Source organism: Molossus molossus, unplaced genomic scaffold (assembly GCF_014108415.1).
Source record: "Molossus molossus isolate mMolMol1 unplaced genomic scaffold, mMolMol1.p scaffold_m16_p_18, whole genome shotgun sequence".
Taxonomy (NCBI): Eukaryota; Metazoa; Chordata; class Mammalia; order Chiroptera; family Molossidae; genus Molossus; species Molossus molossus.
Genome location: NW_023425353.1, coordinates 18,656,104 through 18,679,900, shown reverse-complemented (window position 1 = coordinate 18,679,900; position 23,797 = coordinate 18,656,104). Strand labels below are relative to the sequence as shown.

The 23,797-nt window shown below is 49.5% G+C and overlaps 1 protein-coding gene across 2 annotated transcripts in view; it reads left to right on the top strand.

Annotated features, from left to right (window-relative positions):
- CACNA2D3 (calcium voltage-gated channel auxiliary subunit alpha2delta 3) overlaps positions 1 to 23,797 on the top strand; it is an 874,937-nt gene that overhangs the window by 683,455 nt on the left and 167,685 nt on the right. For both annotated transcript variants that reach the window (XM_036266884.1, XM_036266885.1), the window contains 7 exons: positions 4,383 to 4,466; positions 11,661 to 11,732; positions 11,989 to 12,050; positions 13,421 to 13,488; positions 17,551 to 17,596; positions 17,723 to 17,820; positions 20,514 to 20,607. In XM_036266884.1, coding sequence (XP_036122777.1) covers positions 4,383 to 4,466; positions 11,661 to 11,732; positions 11,989 to 12,050; positions 13,421 to 13,488; positions 17,551 to 17,596; positions 17,723 to 17,820; positions 20,514 to 20,607 — 524 coding nt within the window. The remainder of the gene's footprint in view (positions 1 to 4,382; positions 4,467 to 11,660; positions 11,733 to 11,988; positions 12,051 to 13,420; positions 13,489 to 17,550; positions 17,597 to 17,722; positions 17,821 to 20,513; positions 20,608 to 23,797) is intronic.

Genomic DNA, 23,797 nt, shown 5'->3' with positions numbered 1-23,797 from the left:
CAAGATCCTCACGCAGGGAAGAGGGAGTGGGCTGGTGGACCTGGGGTCTGTCCCGGCCGAGACCCCTGGGAGGGGGGGAGCTGGCCTGGGAGTCAGAGATCCAAGAATTTAGTTATTTTTTTGTCCTTCTCTGTCTGTGGCCACACACATATGTCCTCTCAGGGGGAAAACAGGTACAGGGGTCAGCCGTGCTTAAACATGTAATTGATCTCGATTAGCAGTGAGGTAACCGAGGGGTTCCCTATAGGAACACCAAATCACATGTTCCTCGATAGTCATTCAAGGACCACAGTTGGTCAACAGTTCCCTTAAAATGTACTTTTAAAACAGTTCATTCTAAAAGAAAAAACTAAAGGCACTAAATACTATATACAAGTCAGAACTCTGTTGAAGTCAGCTTTTAAAAAATCTTTGTAAAGGGAATTCCCACATGGAGAGAATGTATTGGTCCATGAAACATCCAACGGAACACGGATGGCAGGCACAGCTGACGCAGGTGTGCGCTCCATGCTTCGGGCCTTGCTCCTTCCTATCTGCTCTCTGCTTTCTCTGCAGTGACACCACTCTCAGAACGTAGTGGCGGAGATAGCCATGAGCTCCAGGTCACATCTTCCCACCTTCTTGGTGCTGGTGGATAGAGAGCCTCTTTCTCTGGATAAATCCAAGAAAGTATCCCAGATGGAGTCTCATTTGGGATGAGTTATGTCCCCATCTCTGAACCAATCACCGCGTCCTGGAGATATCTGGGTCTTCCTCACATGTTCAGGTCACTTGCCTACCTCTGAACCAAGGGTGGTCTTACCTGCACTGGAACTATATTTATTGAGAGTAAGGTCAAAGGGCCCCTTTGGGAATAACAACAAAAAACCCAGTTACCATTTAAATGTGGGGAATGGATGTTAACAATCTTTAGCATGGTGTCTTCCTAAAGAAGGTCTAATCTCTAGCCCTTTAATATGTTTCGTAATGGGGGGAATGACAAAGGTGGATTTGGGGTCATTATGCTAGAGTTTATTCATCCTTCTCAACTTGTTTTCTACATGCAACAGACCACTGACTTCCTTTTCTCACCCAAATGAATCACTCTGCTACATCGCTGTTTATATTCTAAAGGAGCTCACCCATCAGTAAAGACCCAGATGGAAAGCGTTTTCAGACCTGTTTCACGGGCCTGGTTAAGGAGACATTGTGGAGGGGCATTCCCGCAACCAAGCTCCAGAGGGACTATGCCCAACCCTGTCTGTTTCATTCAGTGAAATTAAATCACAGAGACTTGCTGGAATATGGCAGTTTATTGATTGATCAGTGTGCTGGGAAATCTTACTTTCCCTCACTCGCTAATCTCTTCAAGTTTCATGAATGCCAATAATATAATGTACTGCATTTCTTGAGTGGTTATCACAAAACTGAAGAAAGACTGTGTATGAATGGTCGGACAGCAGGGTTCTCTGCACCGTCCACTTTTGCAGGTGCCATCCAAGAGGACTTGGGTTCTTTAGCACAGGGTGAATTTTTCTGCCAGGAGAGTCTTGAGTCCCAACTTGGTGTTGAGTGTACAACTCTTGGTGTGTAAGATACACATCGGGAGAAGACCTGTGTGTGTGATTGCCTGACATCATCCTCTTCAACAAACCCCTCCTGCCTGCCTATGGTTTGCAGAGCAGTGACCTGCAAAACTGTTGAATGGGTCCCCTTCGTTTCATTGAAATGAAATATTGGTCAATTGTATACGATGAGCCTGTGTCTTCAGCAAGAAGGTCATGCTCTCAGGAATCATGCTGGTTACATAGTAAGGATTTATTTCACGCTTGGGAATTTGCTCCCCACTTTATATACAATATCTATGTCATCCTCTCAACCTCCCTTGGCTATGGAGGGTCTCTTATTTGTCCTACTGGCAACTGAGAAAAGGCAGCCTCGAGCTGCTTGGCACCTTGCTTGGCCACATGCCCATTAAGTGTGAGGATCGCTGGGTTTTCCTCTTCTAGCAAAGACAGGTGGACACTTTTTCTGTGGATAAAGGAACATTCGGTGCTCTGAACTTTGGGGTCTTTTTAAATTTCTTTAACAGTGGTTGAAATAACATGAGGCTTAGCCATGAAAATTTGCTCAGGGACTGTGGTAGGGGGGTGTCCTCCCCCATCCTAGCTATATGATCTTATCTATCTTGTTATTTTATTTTTGCTTAATTCTCACCTGAGGATTTTTTTTTCCATTTATTTTTAGAGAGAGTGGAATGGAGGGAGGGAGAGAGAGAGAGAGAAAGAGAAACATGATGTAAGAGAAGCACATCGATGGGTTGCCTCCAGCATGCGCCCCAACCAGGGTGGGGCATCAAACCCAAACCCAGGCACATGCCCTTGACCTGGAATCAAACCCGCGACCCTTCGGTGTGTGGGCTGATGCTCCATCCACTGAGCTCCCCTTTGTTAGAGCCCATTTTCCCAAATGCATGATGGGCAATAAACTGACCTTCCAGAGGCAGAGGGGCGACCAGCTGTCAGTGAATCCTGGGGAGAGCTAAGCACTGTTTAACTGACTATATATTCTGAGGACTTTCCGCTTACCCGGTGTCCAGTAAATGTAGGTGGAATAAATGAGTGAAGGAGTCTTCTGAAGCCACCAAAGGGAGAACCACCACCAAAATGACAGCTGAGAGCTAGCATTAGGCCATCAAAGAGATTGTGAAAGTTCTCCTTTAATGGTTGGGATCGGGGCCATGGGAGCTTCTGGGGGGCCTAGTGGCTCTCCGCAATGGCTCTTACTAAAATGGGACTCGGAGCCATCAACACAGGTAACAGTAGTCCACGAAGGTCTCCTTAGCTCCTCCGGGACAGTGGGGAGTCTTCGTTTCACGTGTCCTCCCCCGTCACACCTGCTCACTGTGAGACTCTGGCGACAGCCCCGCTGACCGTGTCCTGTCCCTCCCGCTCAGCCAGGCCTGGCTCTCACGAGGACCAGAGCTTCCCTGCACCCAGGAACTTTGCATAGCAGGATCCCACTGAGAATCTGCTATCGTTCACAGCGGCTTCTGGGGGAACCTCTTCCCTTCCTCCTCAGCTGGAGGGGGCCTGATGTCATACACGCACCGGGAGTGTCTGCCAACTGGAAAGGGGAGAGAGGGGAGAGGAAGGCTGGTCAGCCAGGGCTGATCAGGGCCCCCAGCCCCCTAGAGGGAGGTGGCCTTCCGGGTGTTGGGAGTGGGAAGTATCCAGAGAAGTCTCGGGGTTCCTGAGATGCAGTCAGAATGCAGGATGGGGAGACCACCCGGCCCTGTGTGGCCCACAGGGACGCGCTGTCTGGTCTCCCCTAGACTTCAGGGGGCCAGCTTAGACCTGTCTGGTTCACCCTGTGCCCAGGGATTTCTCCTTCATGTCTCGCGTGCCTTCACCACCTGCCTGCGTGGGAGGCAAGCAGTGTTCAACACGGCAACTTGTGGTTTTGGAGTCTTAGAATCTTACCCATTAAATCAAAAGATGACCTATTCAGAGACAAAAGCAAACAAGAGAAAACCATACCTACACATATTTTTTCCAGCGTGCCACTAGCCAGATCTTACTGTCACGAGCTGCTTCTCCGGAGCCTACAGTAGAGGGCAGGCTTTCCCACATTATAAACACCCCAGCAGCCAACAGTCAGGGCCTGGACCCAGGAATGTCCAGACACACGAGCATCCGGTGGATAACATGGTAGGCTTGCAGGGTGACTAAAGTCGGCAATTTGGGGGGGATCCTGACACCACTTCCCCAGTTACTAATGCCCTCGTCAGCTCTTCTGGAGAAATGCCCAATGGCGTTAACTGTGGCAGCGATTCCCAGCGCCCACAACCCCCCGGGGAACGCAGCCGTCTGAGCGCAGGGCTGCTGTGGCCAGGGGGCAGCAGGTTCTGCGTGTCTGCACGTCACCAGGCGTTTGACCCCCCAGGACTCTGCCTCTGTGGCAAAGGGTATGGAGTGCAAGGAGGTGGGGTTGGGGAACCGTGAAACACCAAGGGCCACCGCTAGGAATTTCGTGACATGTAAGCCCTGTCCTGTGTTTCGAACGGGTGGTTTTTCACTTTGTCGTAGAGGAAATGTCTCCCTCACACAAACCATCCGAGGAGGGCGAAACTCGCCTTTCATTTGGTGTGTTTAGAACGAAGGGGTTCACTGAGTAAATTCCTATCAAGCAAATAGTTGACTTGTATTTTCTCCTCGCTCAGAGCAAATGGTTACAGGTTTCTGACCCTGCTTTCCTGCCGTTCAAACCTCTGGAGAGGCAGGGCCTCGCACCGACATCCCTTCATCTGTGGTCCCCACCCTCAACACGGGACGGGGGACAGAGGCTGCCCGGCTGGTGATCTCACGGACGTGTTTTCTTTTCCCGTCCCTTCCCGTTGCTAGTACGAAGAAGGAAAGAAGCGAAGGAAGCCTAACTACAGTAGCGTTGACCTTTCCGAGGTGGAGTGGGAAGACAGAGATGATGTGGTAAGTGATTTGTTTTCAAGCCCAATGAGGAGGGAGCTCCATTGTACCCAATCCTGGACCCGAAGGCTGCCCCGGGAGCCTGCAAGAGGCCTACCGGAGGGACACCTGGCCACTCGAGGGACGTGGAGACAATGGGCCCTTTTACTGAGTTTGGAGTTTTATAACTCACTGGTCGGACCAGTGCACACAGGCCAGCCACCCAGCCTGCTTTGCACAGTCGGCAAAAACCATCCTCCGGTGGGCTCTGGTCCCTTCTGCAGCTGATGAATCCATATGCCTCTTCGGTGCCATTGATGGGACCGTCACTGCCAGGGAGCCTGGCGGGGGGCTCTGCCTTGTGCCAAGCCAGGGTCAGAATTCACCTGTGACGATTCAAGGGCACGGCCACCCCGTTTCCTGGGCAGTAACAGCGTGTCCCCCTGCACCACCGTACTACCATCACCACTCGCTCACTTCCCACACAGATTCGGCTGCCAGTACTGTATCAAAACTTTCCTAGGCCCACGGCTTAGCCTCGTCAGTCGTCTTGATGTGTCCTCATTAAATCAGATGTGTTAGACATGGCTGCTTCTGTGTGGATGCAGGCAGACGGTCCTGATGAAATCACAACTGCCCAGGTGTTTCTGCCCAGATCCCTGCTCTTCGCCTTTTCTCCGTTGTCTCTGATCACATCTCTGCCCGCATCCTCCCTGATGGGTCTGGGGGCCTCTCTTACGTTTCCCCGTGGACTCGGCACGGTCCCATCCCTCGCTCTGTCTGGCTTCCCAGAGAAATGTTGACGGGAACCATCTGAAATCCCCAGGCTGGTTCTTCTGCCTTCCACCCACGTGGCCAGCGTGGCAGTTGGCTCCTGTGGCTTTTCCTCTCCCCCTCTGCTCCCCGGACGTCTCAGCCTGTACACATCTCTGGCTGTCTTCTTTGCTAGTAAAATTCCAAAATCATATCTGTTTCAGAACTTAAGCTATTTTCTTCCACACCTGCACTCAGTCTTTTTCAATCCAAGTTCAGACAACATAACCGCCGTTTGGTAAGAAGCTACGTCCTCTTCTGCCCTCTTGTCCACACATTGGTGGTTCGGTGGCCTGGACGTTTTCTGTTTCCTTCTTCTTTAAGCCTGGTTGTCAGGACTCGGGAAGGGTCTTTTGATGGTGTCACACCTAATATATATGCCCTTTCTTTTCCACCTGCTCATCCCAAGAGGCAGACTGGCCTTGTGGTGAGGAGTGGCGCTCAGGGGTGAGCCTGCCCGGGGTCTGGGCTGCTGCCTGCTGGCTACTGGTCTCGGGGAAACAATGATCCTGTCTGCACCTCAATTTTGTTTCTTGTTCTTTTGTTTTTACCCAGTAAAATGGGAATCATGATAATAGCAACTACCTCCTAGAGCTGCTTTGAATATTCAGTGTGTTGATGTATTGAAAGCGATAAATCAAAGTGCCATGTGTGTGGCATGGCGAGCATTCGGCGAGTGGTCACCATTGTCAGCGCTACCGTCGTCCTCGGGGTCCTCAGGAGACCTTCCCATTAATCAATGTCCTGCGGACTCGCGGTTGCTAAACGGCCTCGTGAATCTCCGGCGGCCGCATCCCATCGTCTTCCTTTCTCTCCCGTCTTCATTTCCTCTGTGGCTTTATTGTGACTTCACTGGACCCTTCGGTTTTCTCTCCCAGAAGGCTCGAACCTTGTTCCCATGCTTCTCTAGCCCTTCATCTTTTCCGCTTTCATCAACATGGAAGGCAGACGTGATGAAACTCCTTCCTCCAGGGCCCCACATCCACACCCCCCGCTAGTTAACGCTCCGCCGACACGCACTTGTCCTCTGCCTGTGACTTGAAGACACTGGTTGCGTGGCTCCCTCCAGTCATCGCCGGCGCCCCAGTTAGTGCTCAGTCAGGCAGCGCTCCCCGTTTGCTGAGAATGACTTGGAATAGGCCTTTCATTTCCCCATCCTGTCTGCCTTTCTCACGGAGCTGCCGAGCCTTCGGCTCCCAGCCTTGTGTGCATGGCCTTCGCCTGCCTCCGACTCGGGTGGGGCCGGTGTCCACCGCCCAGCGCCCATGGCTCCGCCAAGTCCGGGGCTCTTGTTCTGCACAGACTGGTGTCTGGTTGTCTCTTCAGTTTGGGTCTCTTGACTTGTCACCTGGGGAGCACAGTACATTTGAAATGTGAGTTTCTTCATGATCCACGTGTTCGATTGGAAAAACCCAAGTCGCCATTTCTCTCCCGTCGATGGGAGGATTCTGGAGTCGACACAAAGCATCCTACATACCCATGTGTCTGCCACTGAGGTTTGCATGTAGGTAGCAGAAGGGGGGCTTTGGGTCAAGGCCTGGGAAAAGCCAGGTGAGCAAAAGCCGTTTGAGAAGCAGCAGCGTGAGTCCGCCCAGTTGCAGAGACCTTCTTGGAAGCAGGGCCCTACTTGTCTGGGCCACTAGGCTTCTGTAGCATTTAATGACCATACTTACAACTTAGACCGAATGTACTTCTAAATTAAAGGCGTAAGGTCACATATACTATTAAAACACATGCAAAATAAGACTAGATAAAACACAAAAATAATTAAGCAACAAGACCTCGTTTAGTGGAGGATGAGTGGACCTCCAGCTCCAGGCTGATCCGGGCAGCCTGTCAACAATCTGGGGAGTAGGACAGGCCTGCGGGGACCCGTGAGCCAGGAAGGGGTCCTGCAACCTGCATAGCCCGGACCTACTCACTGCAGTTGCTCACCTCTTCGAAGGACAGTATCTTTACATTCCCAGAGATGGCTGGAGGAGTGAAGGATGATGTCTCTCTCATTTCTGCGATCTTTTAGTCATTCCTAAGCTTTCCACCATGAACACGATTATTTCTACAAACAGAATAAAGCTAACGTCAATAAGAGCTCCCACATGTTGAGTTCTTCCTACCCGCCAGTACCCTTCTCAGTGCTCCATGTGGACGAACTTGTGTATCCCTCCCAGCAGTCCTGAGAAGTCCATGTCTCTGCTGTCCTCACCTGAAGAGTTGCTCCCATAGTCCAAGGCTCTGAGTGTGGGCTCCAAGCCGGGCAGCCTGGCCCCAGTGCTCTTGACCACGCTGGTGCCTTAGAAAAAGCCCTTGAGTCCAGGAGTCCATGAAGACCCTACGTCAGTGCCTTATATGTGTTATCCTCCCCCAACGGGTGCAGAAGAGATCGGCTGTGCCTGGCACTTAGCTGCTGAACAAACGCTGGTGGTGATGCTGTGAGTACGGCCCCGGCAGCTTCTGCCTGAGTCCAGCTGAAACCCTCGTGTGGCCGTGTGGGCCCTTTTTCCTACTGCCCACCAGGAAACTTGCTTTCTTACCTGGGATGATGCTGACAGAGATTCCTCCAAGTCCTTTCTTTCCAAAGCCTCGCGACCTCTTCTCCTGGAGCATATTCCTGAGAACTCTGGCCATTTAGTTTGTTCTTTCCACCCCTTCCTGTACCTCTGCAGCTCATGCTTGAGTCCTGGGCCCCCAGGCTGGCACAGCACCCCCGAGAGCCCAGGCTGCAGCTGGGGAGAGAGAGCGGGGTTTGTTGCATAAGCGCTCTGTGTCTGAGTCTGTTTCCAGCTCCTGGTTGAAGGCTGGCTTGGGAATAACAGACCTGTTCCTCCACTGTCCTTCCTCCCCCTCTAATCTGTTGGCTTGGCCAGGGTTGCATCCACTAGGGGCCAGAAGTGCATGCCTGTGCACCGGCAAAGGTGAGGCTCGTGTCCTGGTGTGGATAACGAACCAGCACTAGGAGAATGAGCTATCTTCATATAATTATGCACAAAACCGAAGGTGATCAAGGATTCCTGGGGAAAGCTTCGTAACGAACTCTGACACGTGGGACCAGAAGCATGGCCACCAGTGGCCACAGTCGTTAGTAAAGTGGTGCTCAGCTTTGGGGTGCAGAGGAGAGACAGTCTCACTGGGGCTCTGGGGAAGCATGTCTGAGCTGGATAAGGCCAGGCCCAGAGGAACGGGTGGTTCCCGAAGTCCGGCGGCCCTGATCACAGTCACCAGATTTTCCTGTTCAGCCTGAAGAGGTTTGTCCTTTCCCTCATCAACCACGCTGTGGTGACAGCCGCTGTATGTCCACTGCATGGACACCTTGCAAACGCTGGCTACCTGATAGGGGATAATAAAGGTATGTCATGATATCTTCTTACTTTGCCTTCCTTTGACTATATGTCAAGTTGAACATCGGCACAGGTGACTTTCTGATCCCATACAACATTTTAACATGAGCACACCCGAACTCGTTTGGAGATCCCCTCTGCTGGGCCATTTCCATGGCTCTGGCTGGCCATGCGGTAGTCCGGGCGGTGGTAAGTTCCCGGGAGGTTGGCAGCTCTGAGCCCCACCACCGATCCTGCCCTTCCTTGCACAGTACCTCTGCTCTGGGTGCCACTTGGATCCATGACCGGGGGCTGGCGGTACCACTGACTTACCACAGCACCTGGGCAAGCTGTCCCCTTCTCCAGTCTCAGTCCCCTCAGAGGGAAAAGTAACATTTCTAGACAGCTGCGGCCCCGCAGAGCTGTATTGTCACCGCACAGTCACCCTTCCATACTCTGGCAGAGAAGACAGAAACCCACCTTCCTGTGGCCCCAGACCCAGGACCTCGAGCTCCTGGGACTGCCTATTGGGACATCCAAACCGCAGACTATTGCAGGGTCAATGTTTAGAACATCTTCTTTGATTTAAAAAATATCCAGAAATAGCAATAAATTATTTTTATATTAGTACAACACAATTTTTATATTAATGCTCTAAATTTGTCCAAATGTGTTCCCATGCAGAAGTAACAGCGTGGGTTCAGGGGGCAGAAAGCCTGTGTGATCGTGGGGGAGTGGCTTAATGCTGTGCCTCAGTTTCCCCACCTGTAAAACGGGGATATTAGTGATCTCTGAAGGGATGGATCTGAGGGTTTAAAACCTATGCCTGGCATGTAGTAAGAGCTCAGTGTCTGTCACACTATCCAGGCCCCGTGAGACTATGATGAACACGGTTTTGGAGCACCTGGCAGGATCCCGGGGTGTCTGGAAGTCCTCACTCATGAACACTGGGGCGGAACGGATGAAAGATGAGGAAGCTGGGCCACAGCGAGGTCACAGGACAGTGGATGTGTCATGGTAAACCCTGACACTTGAGCCTGTACCCTGCATTGCGTCTCTCTCCTGGGGACCGCCTCTGTTCCACGAGGTGCCAGCCCGGGGGTGGCTATGAGCAGCGGTTTTCATCCTGGGGAATTAGGGGAGGCTCACAACATGCATTGAGTTGTTCATGAGCATCAGTTAAAAGAATGAAACAAAAGCAATGAAATCTGTGAGAATAGGAGACATCGGGGCAGCATCGGAGAAGCTGGGTTTGTTACAGGCTCCCCGTCAGAAGTTTGAAGAACGTTGGTCACTGCATGGGCCTCTGTGTCAAGCCGACTGGAGTCTGCACCCTGGTTCATTACACGGCTGAAAGGGGTCTGAGGGTAACGAATGTGAGGAGGAGGCTCAGAAGGGCCGCTGCTGCTGGCGCGGTGATGGTGGAGGACGGCCAGCGTTCACTGAGTGCCAAGGGGTACCAGCCCTCCCCTAAATCTTAGCCCCCGCCCCCTCCCCACAGCTCTGTGGGACGGGCAGTGTCATTAGTTCCATTTTTAAGAAAAGGAAACCGAGGCACAGAGAGGGTGAGTGATTGGTCTGAGGTCACAGAGCTCTGGATCCAGGGTCCATTTCTTAACCACAGTGCCATCCTGCCCACCAGCAGGTGTTCAATACATGTAACCTAGTCTCATGACCGTTGAAGACAAGAGAAATTCTAGACTCATTGTCTAAGCATTTGCCTGGGGAAAGTGTCGGTGACCCGGGCCTTGGATCCTGCCAGGCCCCGTGCTGACTGCTCCGTGCTACCGGGAGTGGGGGTGGGGGGCCCGGGGGGTGGGGGGCCCGGAGGGTGGGGGGCCTCACCTAATCTCTGCCCTGCCTGGGGAATGTGAGAGGGAAGGTCCCAAATGGCTTTAGGCAGGCACCAGAAAGAGGAAAAATGAAAACCATGTTAAAGATAAATCGAGCCTTTCTTAAAAGTTAGAAAGTAGACTTAATTAAGACCAGCTCTCCCCATCCAAAACCACAAAAGCTAAAATGGGAAAATATTTCCAGAAATGCCCATTATGTGTTGTTAAAAAATATCGAGAGTAAAATATGCTTTATTTCATACATTCCTCCCAATAAATATTATGCTTTTACTCTATCTCACCGAAAGTGGGAATGGGGACCCGAATCTAGACACCACGAATCAGATTCAGGTTGCTTGCAAGTGTGGCAGCTTTCCATCGCCTAGATCGTACTCAAGCTCCTCAAAGGAGAAAAGAGGGGAAAGGATGGAAAAAAACAAGGTGCGGGCTGAGAAAGAACCTCTCCTGACAGGCTGTGGCACGTCAGCCTTCTGCTGGTCCATTAAATGGCCTTCCCTGTCGTCTCCCATTGGTTCCCATGACGGCACATCTTTCATCACTGCGTCTGCTGTCCTTCTCTGAACTCACAGAAGGGCCACACATAATGAGGAGAGGTCAGCCAGGGGTGGGGGAAGGAGCCAGGCTCCGCGCTCCAAATGGGACCTCCAACTATCAGATCTGAGGTCGCCCTGCTCACTGCCCGTCAGTGTCAGCAAGGCCATTAATGGGCCCTGATTCCTCGGATAGCATTTGAAGATGATGCACGCAATGAAAAGCTAGTCCTTGTCTTCCAAATGGTTGGCCTCTTTTGTGTTTTTGTTTCTTGTTTTAACTACCGCGTAGAAAAACTTCAGTTTTGAAAAATGATTTCTCCATGACACACCAATACCCTTTTTGAGAATGTCACTTATCCCCAGAGATATTCTTGCTTCTTGAGTGTGTGGGCGGGTTGTTGGCGGTTCGTTTTTGGACTCAGTCAGCATTGCACAGGCTTTTTTGTCCTGAGGTGTCCCCGAGCACCCCAAATTGAAGTTGAAAGGCATTTACGGATTGTAGTCCGTCTCTCTCCCCTTGCTCAGCAGCTATGGGGTGTTTGTTCTGTGGAAGCCCTGTTTTAGGGGTCTGAGAGCCCCTGGAGGCTCCCTGCGAGCGCACCCACAATTCGAGAGACAGCCGCTCCTAGGCTGGAGGGTGCCAGGTGTCTGGGTGGCTTGCTGACCCAGAAAAAGAACTAACACCGTGTTATTTTATCGTTTTAGTTAAGAAACGCCATGGTGAATCGAAAGACAGGGAAGTTCTCCATGGAGGTGAAGAAGACAGTGGACAAAGGGGTACATTTTTCTCAAACATTCTTGCCGCTTAATTTAAAACAAACCACTGTGAAAAATTAGCTTTGAAAGCTCTATCTGGAATAAATATCTTTCGCTGAGATCATTTTTCTCTTGTCTTTACTTATCTCAAACAAGATTCATGTAGTACTGTTAACCTGATCACAGTGTGTCCATTTATTTTTATTTATTTCTGGAAACTTCACCTAGCAGACTAACTATGTTTTCTTTTCTCTACGACTTTTTTTCTTCAATCTAGAAACGGGTTTTGGTGATGACAAATGACTACTATTATACAGACATCAAGGGTACTCCATTCAGGTAGAGCTGACCATAATACATGGACATTCCATCAGACCCATCAGTTGTGTTTGTACGAAACCTGCTGGCAGGCTCAGAGTCATCATCCGAAGAGAACCAAACACCCTGCCGAAGGGCTGGAAAGAGTGAGGAAGGGGCTTTTCCCAGGCTGCTTCTGTTTCTGTTTTCCAGACGGGGGGAGATGGTTCAGGCTCACGCAGGAGAACTCACTCAGTTTGTCTTGGCTTTGCATCTCATTATCAAGCAAATAAGCTTTGGGGGTTCCAACTGAGGGTGGAGAGACAAGTCCAGAGGGTTACCAGGGTCCTTAACCATCTAACTTGCTGCCTAGTGAGTTTCATTTCACCTTTTATTTTCATGACCCCTTCCCCCCCAAAAATCCTTCAAACGTGGAGGTAGCATCCCATCCCTACATGTTGTATTTCCATGTTAATTTCTCTGAACTGTCCTGTGCTTGTCCACCTTTGAATCCTGTGATTTCTCTCTGTGACAGTCTGGGAAAACGGCTTGGCCTCATTGCCTGCTTACGGATGCGCATGTGGCCCTGCTATGGTCTCCGCGGCTGTCAACTCAGGGTTGTGACCCCTTCCGTAAAAAGTTATTTCAGTGGGGGCTGCGCCCTGTTTCCGAACCGCTGCCGCGCAGAGCGGAGCAAAGAAAGAACGTACTGACTATAGCGTAATCTGCAAAATGAGGGCTGCGCAGCTGTCCCCTGCGGCCAGGGACCGCGGGGAGGTTCGCTGCAGAAGCGGAGCAATCACGGGGACGCGGGACGGCTAAGTGGGTTTGTCAAATGAAGAGACTGTGTTTTCAAAACATGTTCTCTTATGTTAGACAAATGCAGGAAGGAGCTTAAATCAAACCAGGGAGAGCGTGACTACTCGATTAGGCGAGGGAGAGAGCAGAGAAGCCCACAGAACAGTAATGGTGGTAGACGCTGTCCTTCTGCCCTAGGGAAGGGGTTAACGTTCCCCTCCCTAAACTCGAAGGTCTGGAAAGACCTGTCCCTGGCTGAGTGCAGGGCAGGGGTGCGTAAGATGGTAGTGAAGAGAGAGGCAAGTGACCCTCTTGAGGGCGTCCGAGAAAAAGACTTGCTAGGGGGCTAAGCAGTGTGCCACACCTCTTTGTAAACACGCGAGAGCCGCCAATTGCTGCTGGCACTTCCAATCACAAAAAGTGCTTTGAAGCAGCTGATTGAACCTAAGAAAAACCAACACCAACTATAATCAGTGGGGTTTTGAAAATAAACTGTTGGAAAAATTGTTTACAGAACATGAAATGAAAATGTGAAAATGGAAAATAAGTTAGCCCACAAGTCTATTCCAGTCGTATGCCATGGCTCTCAAGGTCTGCTTTGTTTCTCTGCACAGTTTAGGTGTAGCGCTCTCCAGAGGCCACGGGAAGTATTTCTTCCGAGGGAATGTAACCATTGAAGAAGGTAAGACTCTGCCTTGATCAGTCTTGTCCTTATTGTGGGAAGAAAGCCCCAGAGCCCACCATGCGTTAACTGAAGAACTCATTCATCCATCCAACACTCTGGCCAAGCCCTGCACACTTCGCCCAACTAATTGCCCGCTTGATGCTCCCTTGCTTTCCTAGACTGATTCGGGATGGTGGGAACCCCAGCTAGTGGGGCCTTGCTTATGATTTCATTTATTTATATTCTGCTTTAATCCACAGTTATGGAGGCCACTCACAGGAGTCATCCTCCAACTCCATTCTTCTCATCCATAAAAATCAGTACCAAGAAAAATATAAATTAGTATAAAAGCTCAAGCCAAGAAAAACAGTAAAAACAAAAACACGTAAGCCGTAGTCTCTGACACAGGTGGGCCAGCAGTTTTGCCTGTGTTTCAGGGCAGCCTGGGTCCAGAGAGAATTGTGAGCACTTTAGTGACCCACATGGGTCAGAAGGAGTAAGTAGCACCGTGAGATCCCCAGATCCTCCAGTCTTTGTAAAGCACCGTGGACTCCTAGTGAATGGTGGACTTGCTATGGCTCTTTTAGACTTTAAAATTGTTGCCACACCCTTACTGTCCTTCTCACCTCCCAACCACCCGGCAGCTCGGAGAAGTTACCTTGCTCAGGACCAGTGCCCACAGGGAGGCGTGGGGCTGGACTCTGAAGAGCTGCACTCCCAGAGTGGCCTTGAGTACGTCCCTCGCCTAATCTGGGTGTTCGATTTTGCATCTCCATCAAGAAGGAGTTGGACCAGGCCAGTGTTCTGTCTGGGTGTCCCCAGGAAGTATGGCCAAGAGCAGGAAGGTCTGGTACCAGTCAGGTTTTGGTTGGTTAAAGCTGGTTACAAATGAAGGTAGTGAACTCCCAGAAGCTGGACCACCTTGTGGCTCAGATGTCACTGAGAATGAAGAATGGGACTGGTTGTCCCTGAGACGCCGGTTTCCGTAAACAGTCCTCTAGTTTACCACTGATTCTCCATGCGCTTCGCGGGTGTTGGTTTCATCTCCCAAGCAACTGTGTGGTCTCAAGGGACAGCGAGGAGAGGGAAGGGGTCCTTGTGACCTGGGCAGAACTCGGAGTGTGCCCACTGGAGCTCATCAGTTGTGTGGCCTCTTCCCAGAGACACGCAAGAGAAAACAGGCAACTTGGGCAAGATACTAAAAAAGATGTATTCTCCAATCTCATTTCTTAAATTCTAGAGTGTTCTGGCTCCTTGAGCCATGCGTGGTTCTGTGGATATCACTGCCTATAAAGACAGAAAAGACAGGTTTAAGCCATCTGAGGTCAAGCGGAGGAAGCAGCCCATAGTCAGAACAATAGAAGGAGAGATTACCAATAGATGATTTGCCTTGCAGTGTCCATCCCCTTAATCAGTCCTCAATATGTAGGCCTGCAAGTTGTTTTGCATTGATTTGCGGATCATTCCTTTAGTCACTATCTTCTCCCTGCATGTCCCACAGCTGTTAGGCTGAGCGGTCACACAGAGAGGGTTTCAGAGCTAACTGTAACCGCCGTGCAAGAAATTAGATTGAATCCTTAGCGAGAGGGAGCGTGTCTGGTTATCCACACAAATGAGGTCAGATCTTCCTCTCTCTGTCGGCCCTCTGTGAATGAGGGGGCTGCAGTCCTCACCCTGTGCTGAGTAGCAGAGCCTCACAAAGTGGCTGCCCCTTGGGCTAACTGGGAGAGGGTCTTCTCATCAGTAAGGGCCAAGGCGTGACTGCTGTTCAGTTCCGTTCTTGGAGAAGGAAGGAGAACCTTGGCAATGACAACCTCACTTCTGTAGAATGCTGTCCCAGAGAATTTAGGCATTTTGAATGTGCTTTGTGAATGCCAGCCAGATATTACAAAGATGCTAAACAGGTAGACTTTGCTCCAAATGTCAGGAGTCAGTACTGAGGTCGAAGTCACGAGCTCTAGTTCTACCTGCTGAAATCGCTCCTCTCATGAATCTCCTTGACACTTTGTATCTTTTTTTTTAATTTTTATTTTTTATCCTCATCTGAGGACACTTTTGCATTTATCTTCAGATAGAGCAGGAGGGAGAGAAGGGAGAAGAGAGAGAGAGAAACATCGATGTGAGAGAGACACATCGAGTGGTTGCCACCCACGTGACCCCAGCTGGGGCCGGGGACAAACTGCAACTGAGGCCCATGCCCTTAGCGGGAACCGAACCCGGGTCTCTGAGGTCCACGGGCTGACACTCTAACCGCGGAGCCAAACTGGCCAGGGCAACACTTTGTATCTTTAATATATATTGGACAATTGTTTAATGAATGGAAGCTTCTGTCATTATTGTCAGCATTATGAATCATCAGTAGGTGTGATTTTGTCAGGAGGACCAAAATAAGAGGTGAAAGAATTAGAAAACGATTCAATTTCTTTGGTGCCCTAAGAACTCAGAGAGGAAGAAATAAAAAAGATCTTTCTTTGAGGCTCTCATCGACAGGTCCTGGGAAATGTAGGTAGGGAGGGCTTCGTGGATCAAAGTTGATGGGAACAGACGCTAGAAAAGTAGATAGAATTGACATCATTAACCCAGTCTTCCAGGAAGGTAGATGCCACATGAGGGCCTTCGCACGTATCACTCCTTCGGCCCTGAGCACTGTCTCCCTCGTTCTCCACACGCCCGTCTCCCCGCCTCCTTCAGGAGTTTGCTCACAAGCCACTTTCTCAGTGAAGACTACCCTGACTTCCATGGTTAAAATGGGAACTTTCTTTTTCAACCCTTACTGTCTCTTGGCACGCCCTACCCTCATTACATTCTCTCTTTTTCTTCATAGCCCTCGCTACTAACTGATGAACTACATATTTGATTTATTTACTCATCTCTTTTCTGCCACTAGAAAGTGATTACAAGGAAGAAAGTGATTTCTGCTTTGCTCACTGCTGTGTTCTGAGGGCCTGGGAGAGTACTTTGCCCAGTGCGTGTATGCAATGAAGGGAGCAGGAGAAGAGGGCAGGAGCAGGAGCAAAGGGGGCAGATGGGGACATGAATTGTCCTAGGGACTAATCACTGTGCTGTGTAATCCTCTCATGGCCTCTGGGAGTTAGGCTCTTTGACCTGAGCCTTCTGGCTGATAAAACAGAGTTGAAGTGACATTCACGGGATCATTCGACCAGTAGGTGCCGGAGCCAGGATATGGACACTTGGAAAACATATGAAACTATTCTATCTAATTTACCCCGACTTCCTAGAAAATCAAGCAAGAGTGTGAGATGCTAGGTCTAGTATTTGGCTGTTTTACACATTTGTATTTGAGGAGACCGCTGGAATTCTGAGTGCAATAAGATGCTGCTGTTGTCGGGAAACTTTGACATCCTAAAACAGGCTATCAGCATCATCAGAGTCCCTGAGGCCATGACTCAGAAGTGTATGTCTGCTAATGACCCACTGAAATGAGGTCACATGAACACACAAGGAAAGAGAGTGATTTCACAGAGCTGGGGTGGCCTAGACCATTCTATAAAAACTCCCCAATTCTCTGCCTAGCCCCGTTCTCTTAGCTACCTTTCCATACTGCTGACTCATTTTTACGTAGGATTCTGTGACAACAAGCAATTTTTGCCGGTCAAAAATTGGCAATTTCATATGACTCAACCTATAATTTCACCCTCACAACCACCCATCAGTCAGAGACCATTACTATTATTCCTGCTTTGCACATGAAGAGACATTTAGAACAGTAAAGCAACCTGCTAACGTCACACGGCAGTAGGGGCCCCACCCTGTGCCCAGGTCAGGGTGCCTGGGGCCCTGGAGGCAGTTCCCACCATCTCCCTGAGCTCCTGTCCCATGAGTCACTGGAGCGTCATTTCTCTGCAAGGAGCTGAGGCTTTTCCTGGGAGACTCGGCTGAGTGAGGCCGAAGTGGAGAGTTCTGCCTGGAAAAGAACGTGTTTCCTCTGCTCGGATCCCTTTCCCCAGGCAGATACCTTTGGGCTGGGTGTCTACTCTTAACCTCCCCTTGGGCCCGCCTGAGACCCTCTGCACCACACAGACGGCACTTACTCATTGTCTTCCTCTCCTTGACCCCCAGGCCTGCATGACTTAGAACACCCCGACGTGTCCTTGGCAGACGAATGGTAAGAATGAAAGTCCTTCATCAAGTTGACTATACTCTCTTGCCTAATTCTCCTAGTTCAAAGGCAAAGGAAGGTGGCTCTGTAAATACTTACATGTTCTTGTTTCGGGCCATGTCATGTCCTTAGGTCCTACTGCAACACTGACCTGCACCCAGAGCACCGTCACCTGTCTCAGTTGGAAGCTATTAAGCTCTACCTCAAAGGCAAAGAACCGCTGCTCCAATGTGAGTGTGTTTCTAAACGCATGTCGCGTGTGCGTGTGGTGGGAGGGAGTGAATCAGACCCGTGGGTCGCTTCGGGTTTCCAGGGAAGCTTTGCTTTGGCAGAGACTATCAGTCCCGTTAAATCCAGCGGAATGTCTGCTTCCTGTAGGAAAGGAGAAAGACTGTGGGTTATGGAAAGTCATGCAGAATTCCCAATCCCAGATTAACCCTTTATAGGTGGTTTGTCCCCCTACCAAACCATAGAGCCAAATACCTAAATAGGACGAAAATGTCTCAGGTGGGAGGGGACTGTGTAGAGCTGCTCATCCAGTTTCTTTATTTACAAACGGTAAACCAGGACTGGAAATAGGACTTGCCTCACTCAAGGTCATAGTCTAGGTCTCCTGGTTCTCTCCAGGATGGGATTGCCACAGTTATATGTCGCCTCTAGTGAGGTATGACCTGCTCCTCTCCTCCCACCAGGTGCTCTCTGAGGGAGCTCAATGAGTCACAAATGGCAGGTGACTCATGCAGAGGGAGGGGCGGGCAGAGCAGCATCGGGCCTGGCACTCGCATGTGCAAGATTCGACCTTGAACTGGCATATGTTAGTTGCAGTCGCTAAGGATTGGGCAGAGGAAGACTCACCGACGATGAGCCTGGTGATATCACTTATCAGTGATGTGAAATGTTCTTTACATCTATTATCTTATAGATTAGCCACAGCAGCCCTGTGAGAGGTGTAAGGAGGTTACCGAGCCTCTAAACCACATCTTCCTGAACTGGAGTAACTTTGCAGAATACGCTCCGATAGAGAAAGAATCAGATGGATATCAGACAAGCTCAATATGTTACCTACTTTGACTTTTTTCTATGACATATTTTTTAAAGTATAGAAATTAGACTTAAAAACCATTCATATTTACCATCAAGCCTTAATATTTTGCCATACTAGCTTCGTGCCCATTTTTAAGGAATGAAACCTCACAGATAATGTTGACGCCTCTGAGAGTCCCCCCCGCCCCCCCCCCCCCCCCCCCGGAGAGACTCGCCGTCTGGTATCTGATCATCATTGCACACACTTCATACCACTGCTACACACAGGGTGGGCAAAAGTAGGTTACAGCTGTTCATATAGAAGATCACACAATAACTAGTAAATAATAGTCCAGGAATAAACTCATGTACTCCCAACTGTAAACCTACTTTTGCCCTACCCTGTATTTGTGTCCATTAAAAATATGTGACATTATTTTATATATTGAACTACGTTTTCTATAAGGTTTACATATATGGTGTACTATAGGCATAATACGTGTTATAGTATGATATGTATTGTTCTACAACTTGTGTTTTCACTTATAATTTTGAGATGTATTGGTGTTGATTGTTTAGCTCTTACTCTTTTGCTTGAATTACTATATAATGACTATTTCTCTACATGACTATTTCTCAGTTTTCCATTGGTGTTTTATGGGGGGGTGTGGATAAGTTTTTTTTTTGTTTTTTTTTTTAACTTTCATAACAAAGCTCTACCTGTTCTTGGCCCCCAGCCCAGGTAAGGCTGAGCTGTCATACGTGGTCATTGTGGGGTGACTGAAGGGCCTAGGACACCTGTGCTGGACTCGTGATAGCCCCCGATCTCTAAGCCTCGTCCATAGCACTCTGCCGAGTGTCCCTCTGCCAAGGGCCTTTTCCCCCTCTAAAATGAAAAAAAAAAAGTTTTTAATGGAAGAAATCACAAAATAAAGAGTCCCAGGGGTTATGAGGTTATTGTATCCCCTTCCCTTCCTACAACTGGCTGAAACCAGGGCCCCGAAGAATCACAGGTGCTGACAGAGGACAGACAAGGGGTTGAGAAGAGCAGACGTTCCCAGGACTGCTGCCTTCTGGTCTCCAAGGCCCGGAGTTGGCACGAGGTCTGCGGCATGAACTACTGGATGGGGAGAGCGCGGCAAGCAGACGTGCGGGACTCCCACGACTCTCCTGCACTAACTACTGCCATCCAAACGCCGGGGGCCTGGGTGGCTGGCCTCTCCGGTCATCCAAACACTGGGGGCACTGGGTGGCCAGCCTCTCCAGCCATCCAAACGCCGGGGCCTGGGTGGCTGGCCTCTCCGGTCATCCAAACACCGGGGGCACTGGGTGGCCGGCCTCTCCAGCCATCCAAACGCCGGGGCCTGGGTGGCTGGCCTCTCCGGTCATCCAAACACCGGGGGCACTGGGTGGCCGGCCTCTCCAGCCATCCAAACGCCGGGGCCTGGGTGGCTGGCCTCTCCAGCCATCCAAACGCCGGGGCCTGGGTGGCTGGCCTCTCCGGTCATCCAAACACCGGGGGCACTGGGTGGCCGGCCTCTCCGGTCATCCAAACGCCGGGGCCTGGGTGGCTGGCCTCTCCAGCCATCCAAACGCCGGGGGCGCTGGGTGGCCGGCCTCTCTAGCCATCCAAACGCTGGGGCCTGGGTGGCTGGCCTCTCCGGCCATCCAAACGCCAGGGGCCTGGGTGGCTGGCCTCTCCGGCCATCCAAACGCCGGGGGCCTGAGTGGCTGGCCTCTCCGGTGTCAGGCGGCCCCGTGCTCTCCACGGGGGCGGGGACAGTGCACGAGCACCACCCTGGCTGAAGAGTGGCCTGCAGACTGCAATCGTGGGTGCTTCTCCTGCCCCTTTTGGGGGCCGGGCCAGGAGCCATCTCCTCAAGTCTGTCCCTCCCAACAGGTGACAAGGAACTGATCCAGGAAGTCCTCTTCGATGCCGTGGTGAGTGCTCCCATTGAAGCCTATTGGACCAGCCTTGCCCTCAACAAATCTGAGTAAGTGGTTGCACGTGTCCCCCTTTCATGGCATTTCCCCACAAACAGTCCGAAATATGGTTATAGTTTAAGAACTAAACTGTTTGAGGAGCCTGGTGTTAAAGTTCTTTAATTTTCCCCAAAGCTCCAAACCACAAGAGCTAGAGCAGATTAGCGGCTGGGGCTTGGATGGCGAGCTACTGGGTTTGACATATAATTTGTTTGAGTTTGAACATTACATGAAATTTGGTATGCTGAGGTAGGGTGACACTTGGTGGGGGGGCGGAAGGAGCATTTTGCTTCCTGCCCGGCCATGGCTGCCTCTACTTCACAGTCTGGGAAGCTGGGACCCGGGCCAGGTTAGCGGGGAGCGGACGGCGAAGCCAGAGCTCTGTTGCATTAGGGTGTCAGGTATAACCCTGTGGTTTTATTTCCGAAGGGGAGGATGTCAGGGGATGGGGGCAGGCAAGGGTAGTTGTCCAAGACTGGGGTGAGAACTGCTCCAGCAGCTTATTAGTATTATTTTATTATTATCTTTTTACTACTATTTTAAGTGGGCTGTTAAAGATTAAATATAGTAAGAAAAGTCATTTCTTTTTCTGATACCTTTATGTCATACATTATTCAGTTCTCTCTCCTTTTCTGCTCTTTATTGATTTATTTCCTTCATTTACCTTTCCTTCTGTATATTCTTTTCTATCCTACCCATTATTCATTCTACTCTCATATTCATTCATTCGTTCATTCATTCATTCATTCATTCATGAAGTATCGATTACATGTTTATGTGCCAGGGATGGGGCTAGGTATTGGTGAGATGTAGGTAACTCAATTAAACATGGTCCTTGCCATCATGGTAAGGTATGAAAAACTGTGATAACTGTGTTGAAGGAAAAATAAAGACATGTAGATTGTAATGAGATCTAGAGTAGAGATAGAAGACAGGGAAGGCTTTTCTGAGCAGGAACTAGTTCAAGGTTTGAAGAGCATTCCAGGGTATTAGAACAGCATGTGCAAAGGTCCTGAGGTAAGAAAGAATTTGATGCATTAGAGGAATTTAAAGAAGGCCAACAGAGGGCAGGGTAGAGCATATCCGGAGATAAGGCTGCAGAGAGGACAAGTGTTTCAGGACCTTGGAAGTATTAGAACAGCATGTGCAAAGGTCCTGAGGTAAGAAAGAATTTGATGCATTAGAGGAATTTAAAGAAGGCCAACAGAGGGCAGGGTAGAGCATATCCGGAGATAAGGCTGCAGAGAGGACAAGTGTTTCAGGACCTTGGAAGTCAAGTTAAAGATTTTGGACTTCATACTCAGAAGTATTGGAAAAGCATTGAATGGTTTTAAGAAAGACATGATTAGCTTTGTTTTTTTGTTTTGTTTTTCTTTATTGATTTTTAGAGAGAGAGGGAGAGGGAGAGGGAGACAGAAACATCGATGAGAGAGAACATCGACTGGCCACTTCTTGCATGCCCCCCATTGGGGATTTGGCCCACAATCTGGGCACGTGCCCTGACCGAGAATTGAACCGGCGGCCTCCTGGTGCATGGGTAACGCTCAACCACTGACTGAGCCACACTGGCCGGACTAGATTTGTTTTTTAAAGATCCTTTTACCGCTGTGTAGAAAATGGATTGTAATGGAGTAAAAACAATACCAGAGGCTCCTACGTCATTCCCAGGGGTTTGCCACTCAGACAGGGCAGTGGCGGGGGCACAGAGAGAAAAGAGGCCTATGTGGCATGCTTCAGAAGCAAGACCCCCAGCACTTGATGGTGGGTTTGCTGAGAGGAGAGGGCGGCTGAACTGTCAAGGGTCATTCTCAGGTTTAGGACATGAGTAACTGGGTGCCATTTCCCAGGATGGGAAACAGAGCAGGTTTGGGACTGGACTGGGCCAAAGTTCTTTTCTAGACATTTTAAGATTAAGATGACTACAAGCCTCCCAAGTAGAGAGGGGAGGTAGACAATTTAATAGATGAGCCTGAAGTGCTAAGGAGAGATGACCATTCTCATTAGAGCTGTGGTTTCTTGGAATGCTTACCTACCTGGATCTTATGCCGGGGACGTTGAGAAAGAGCCAAAGCCTTTCTTGCGATTGCATTCTCTAGTGGAGGTAGACGTGTTTCTTACAGGCTTGCATGAAACTTAAAATTCTGTGCAAAGATTGCTGATTCACTCCTAACACATGCTAAAGATTTCCAAAATGGTAGCTTGCTTTGTAGTCCACATCTGTTCCTGATCGGGCAGCCTGGCTTTCCAACCCGGGATTGGCTACAAGCAGAAACAAATGCATCGTGTTGGTTTTTATTCACCCCTTAAATACTTAAAGGTAGTATTGACCACTTTGACTACCATCAAAGATCCAGTAAACAAATGATCTTATATTGCAGATGAATCAAATGGTTACTTGCATCTAGAGCAGAGAAGCAAATTCTATAGTCTGTATTCTCTTTATACTTCTATTGAAAATAAAACTATGTATTTGTTGAGAAAACCATTTGATGATTTTTTTTAAAAGAAGCATGCATTGAAAATATCCTAAAGACCTTGTTCAAACATAAAAATAACCTCAAAAGTTGAAAAAAAAAACTCGTTAGTGAATTCTCCAATGACTTTTCTTGTGAAGGCCATTCTTTGGGTTCATATGAATGACATCTGCAGGGTTATCCGAAGGGGCCAATTCTTCACTCATCTCTTTGGGGTTGGTGGTGAGGATGAGGCCTGTGCTCTGGTATAGGTTATAAGATGGTGCCCACAGGTGTAGAATTCAAGTCCTAGACATTCCCAGGCCGTAGGATGCTGCAGATTTGATTCAGGGGCTCAGTTTCTTATTTTTGCTAATGACATATTCCACCAATGGTCTCAGGACCACATATAAACTTTGTAACATCAATGCAAAAATCTCTCTGTCAGGACTTGCTTCCTCTCCTGAAAGTTGTTCTCATTCTCAGCTCGCTCTGCCTGGACTGGCACCCAGAAACTGGAAATAAAGATGTTCTTAGTTAGCTCTGGGGGCGCGTTTCCTCGGGATGCTTTTGTTCTCATTGGATTCTTACATTTTCTTGCAAGATTGAGGATGAACATTTTATAAGTAATAAGACTTTGCATTCTGAGCTTGGTGTATGTGTTTCTATAATTCCTTTTTAAAGTTCATGTTTCGAAATTGCTCTTTCATAAAAGATTCCCTGAGTCTTAAAATGCAAAAGCCCTCAT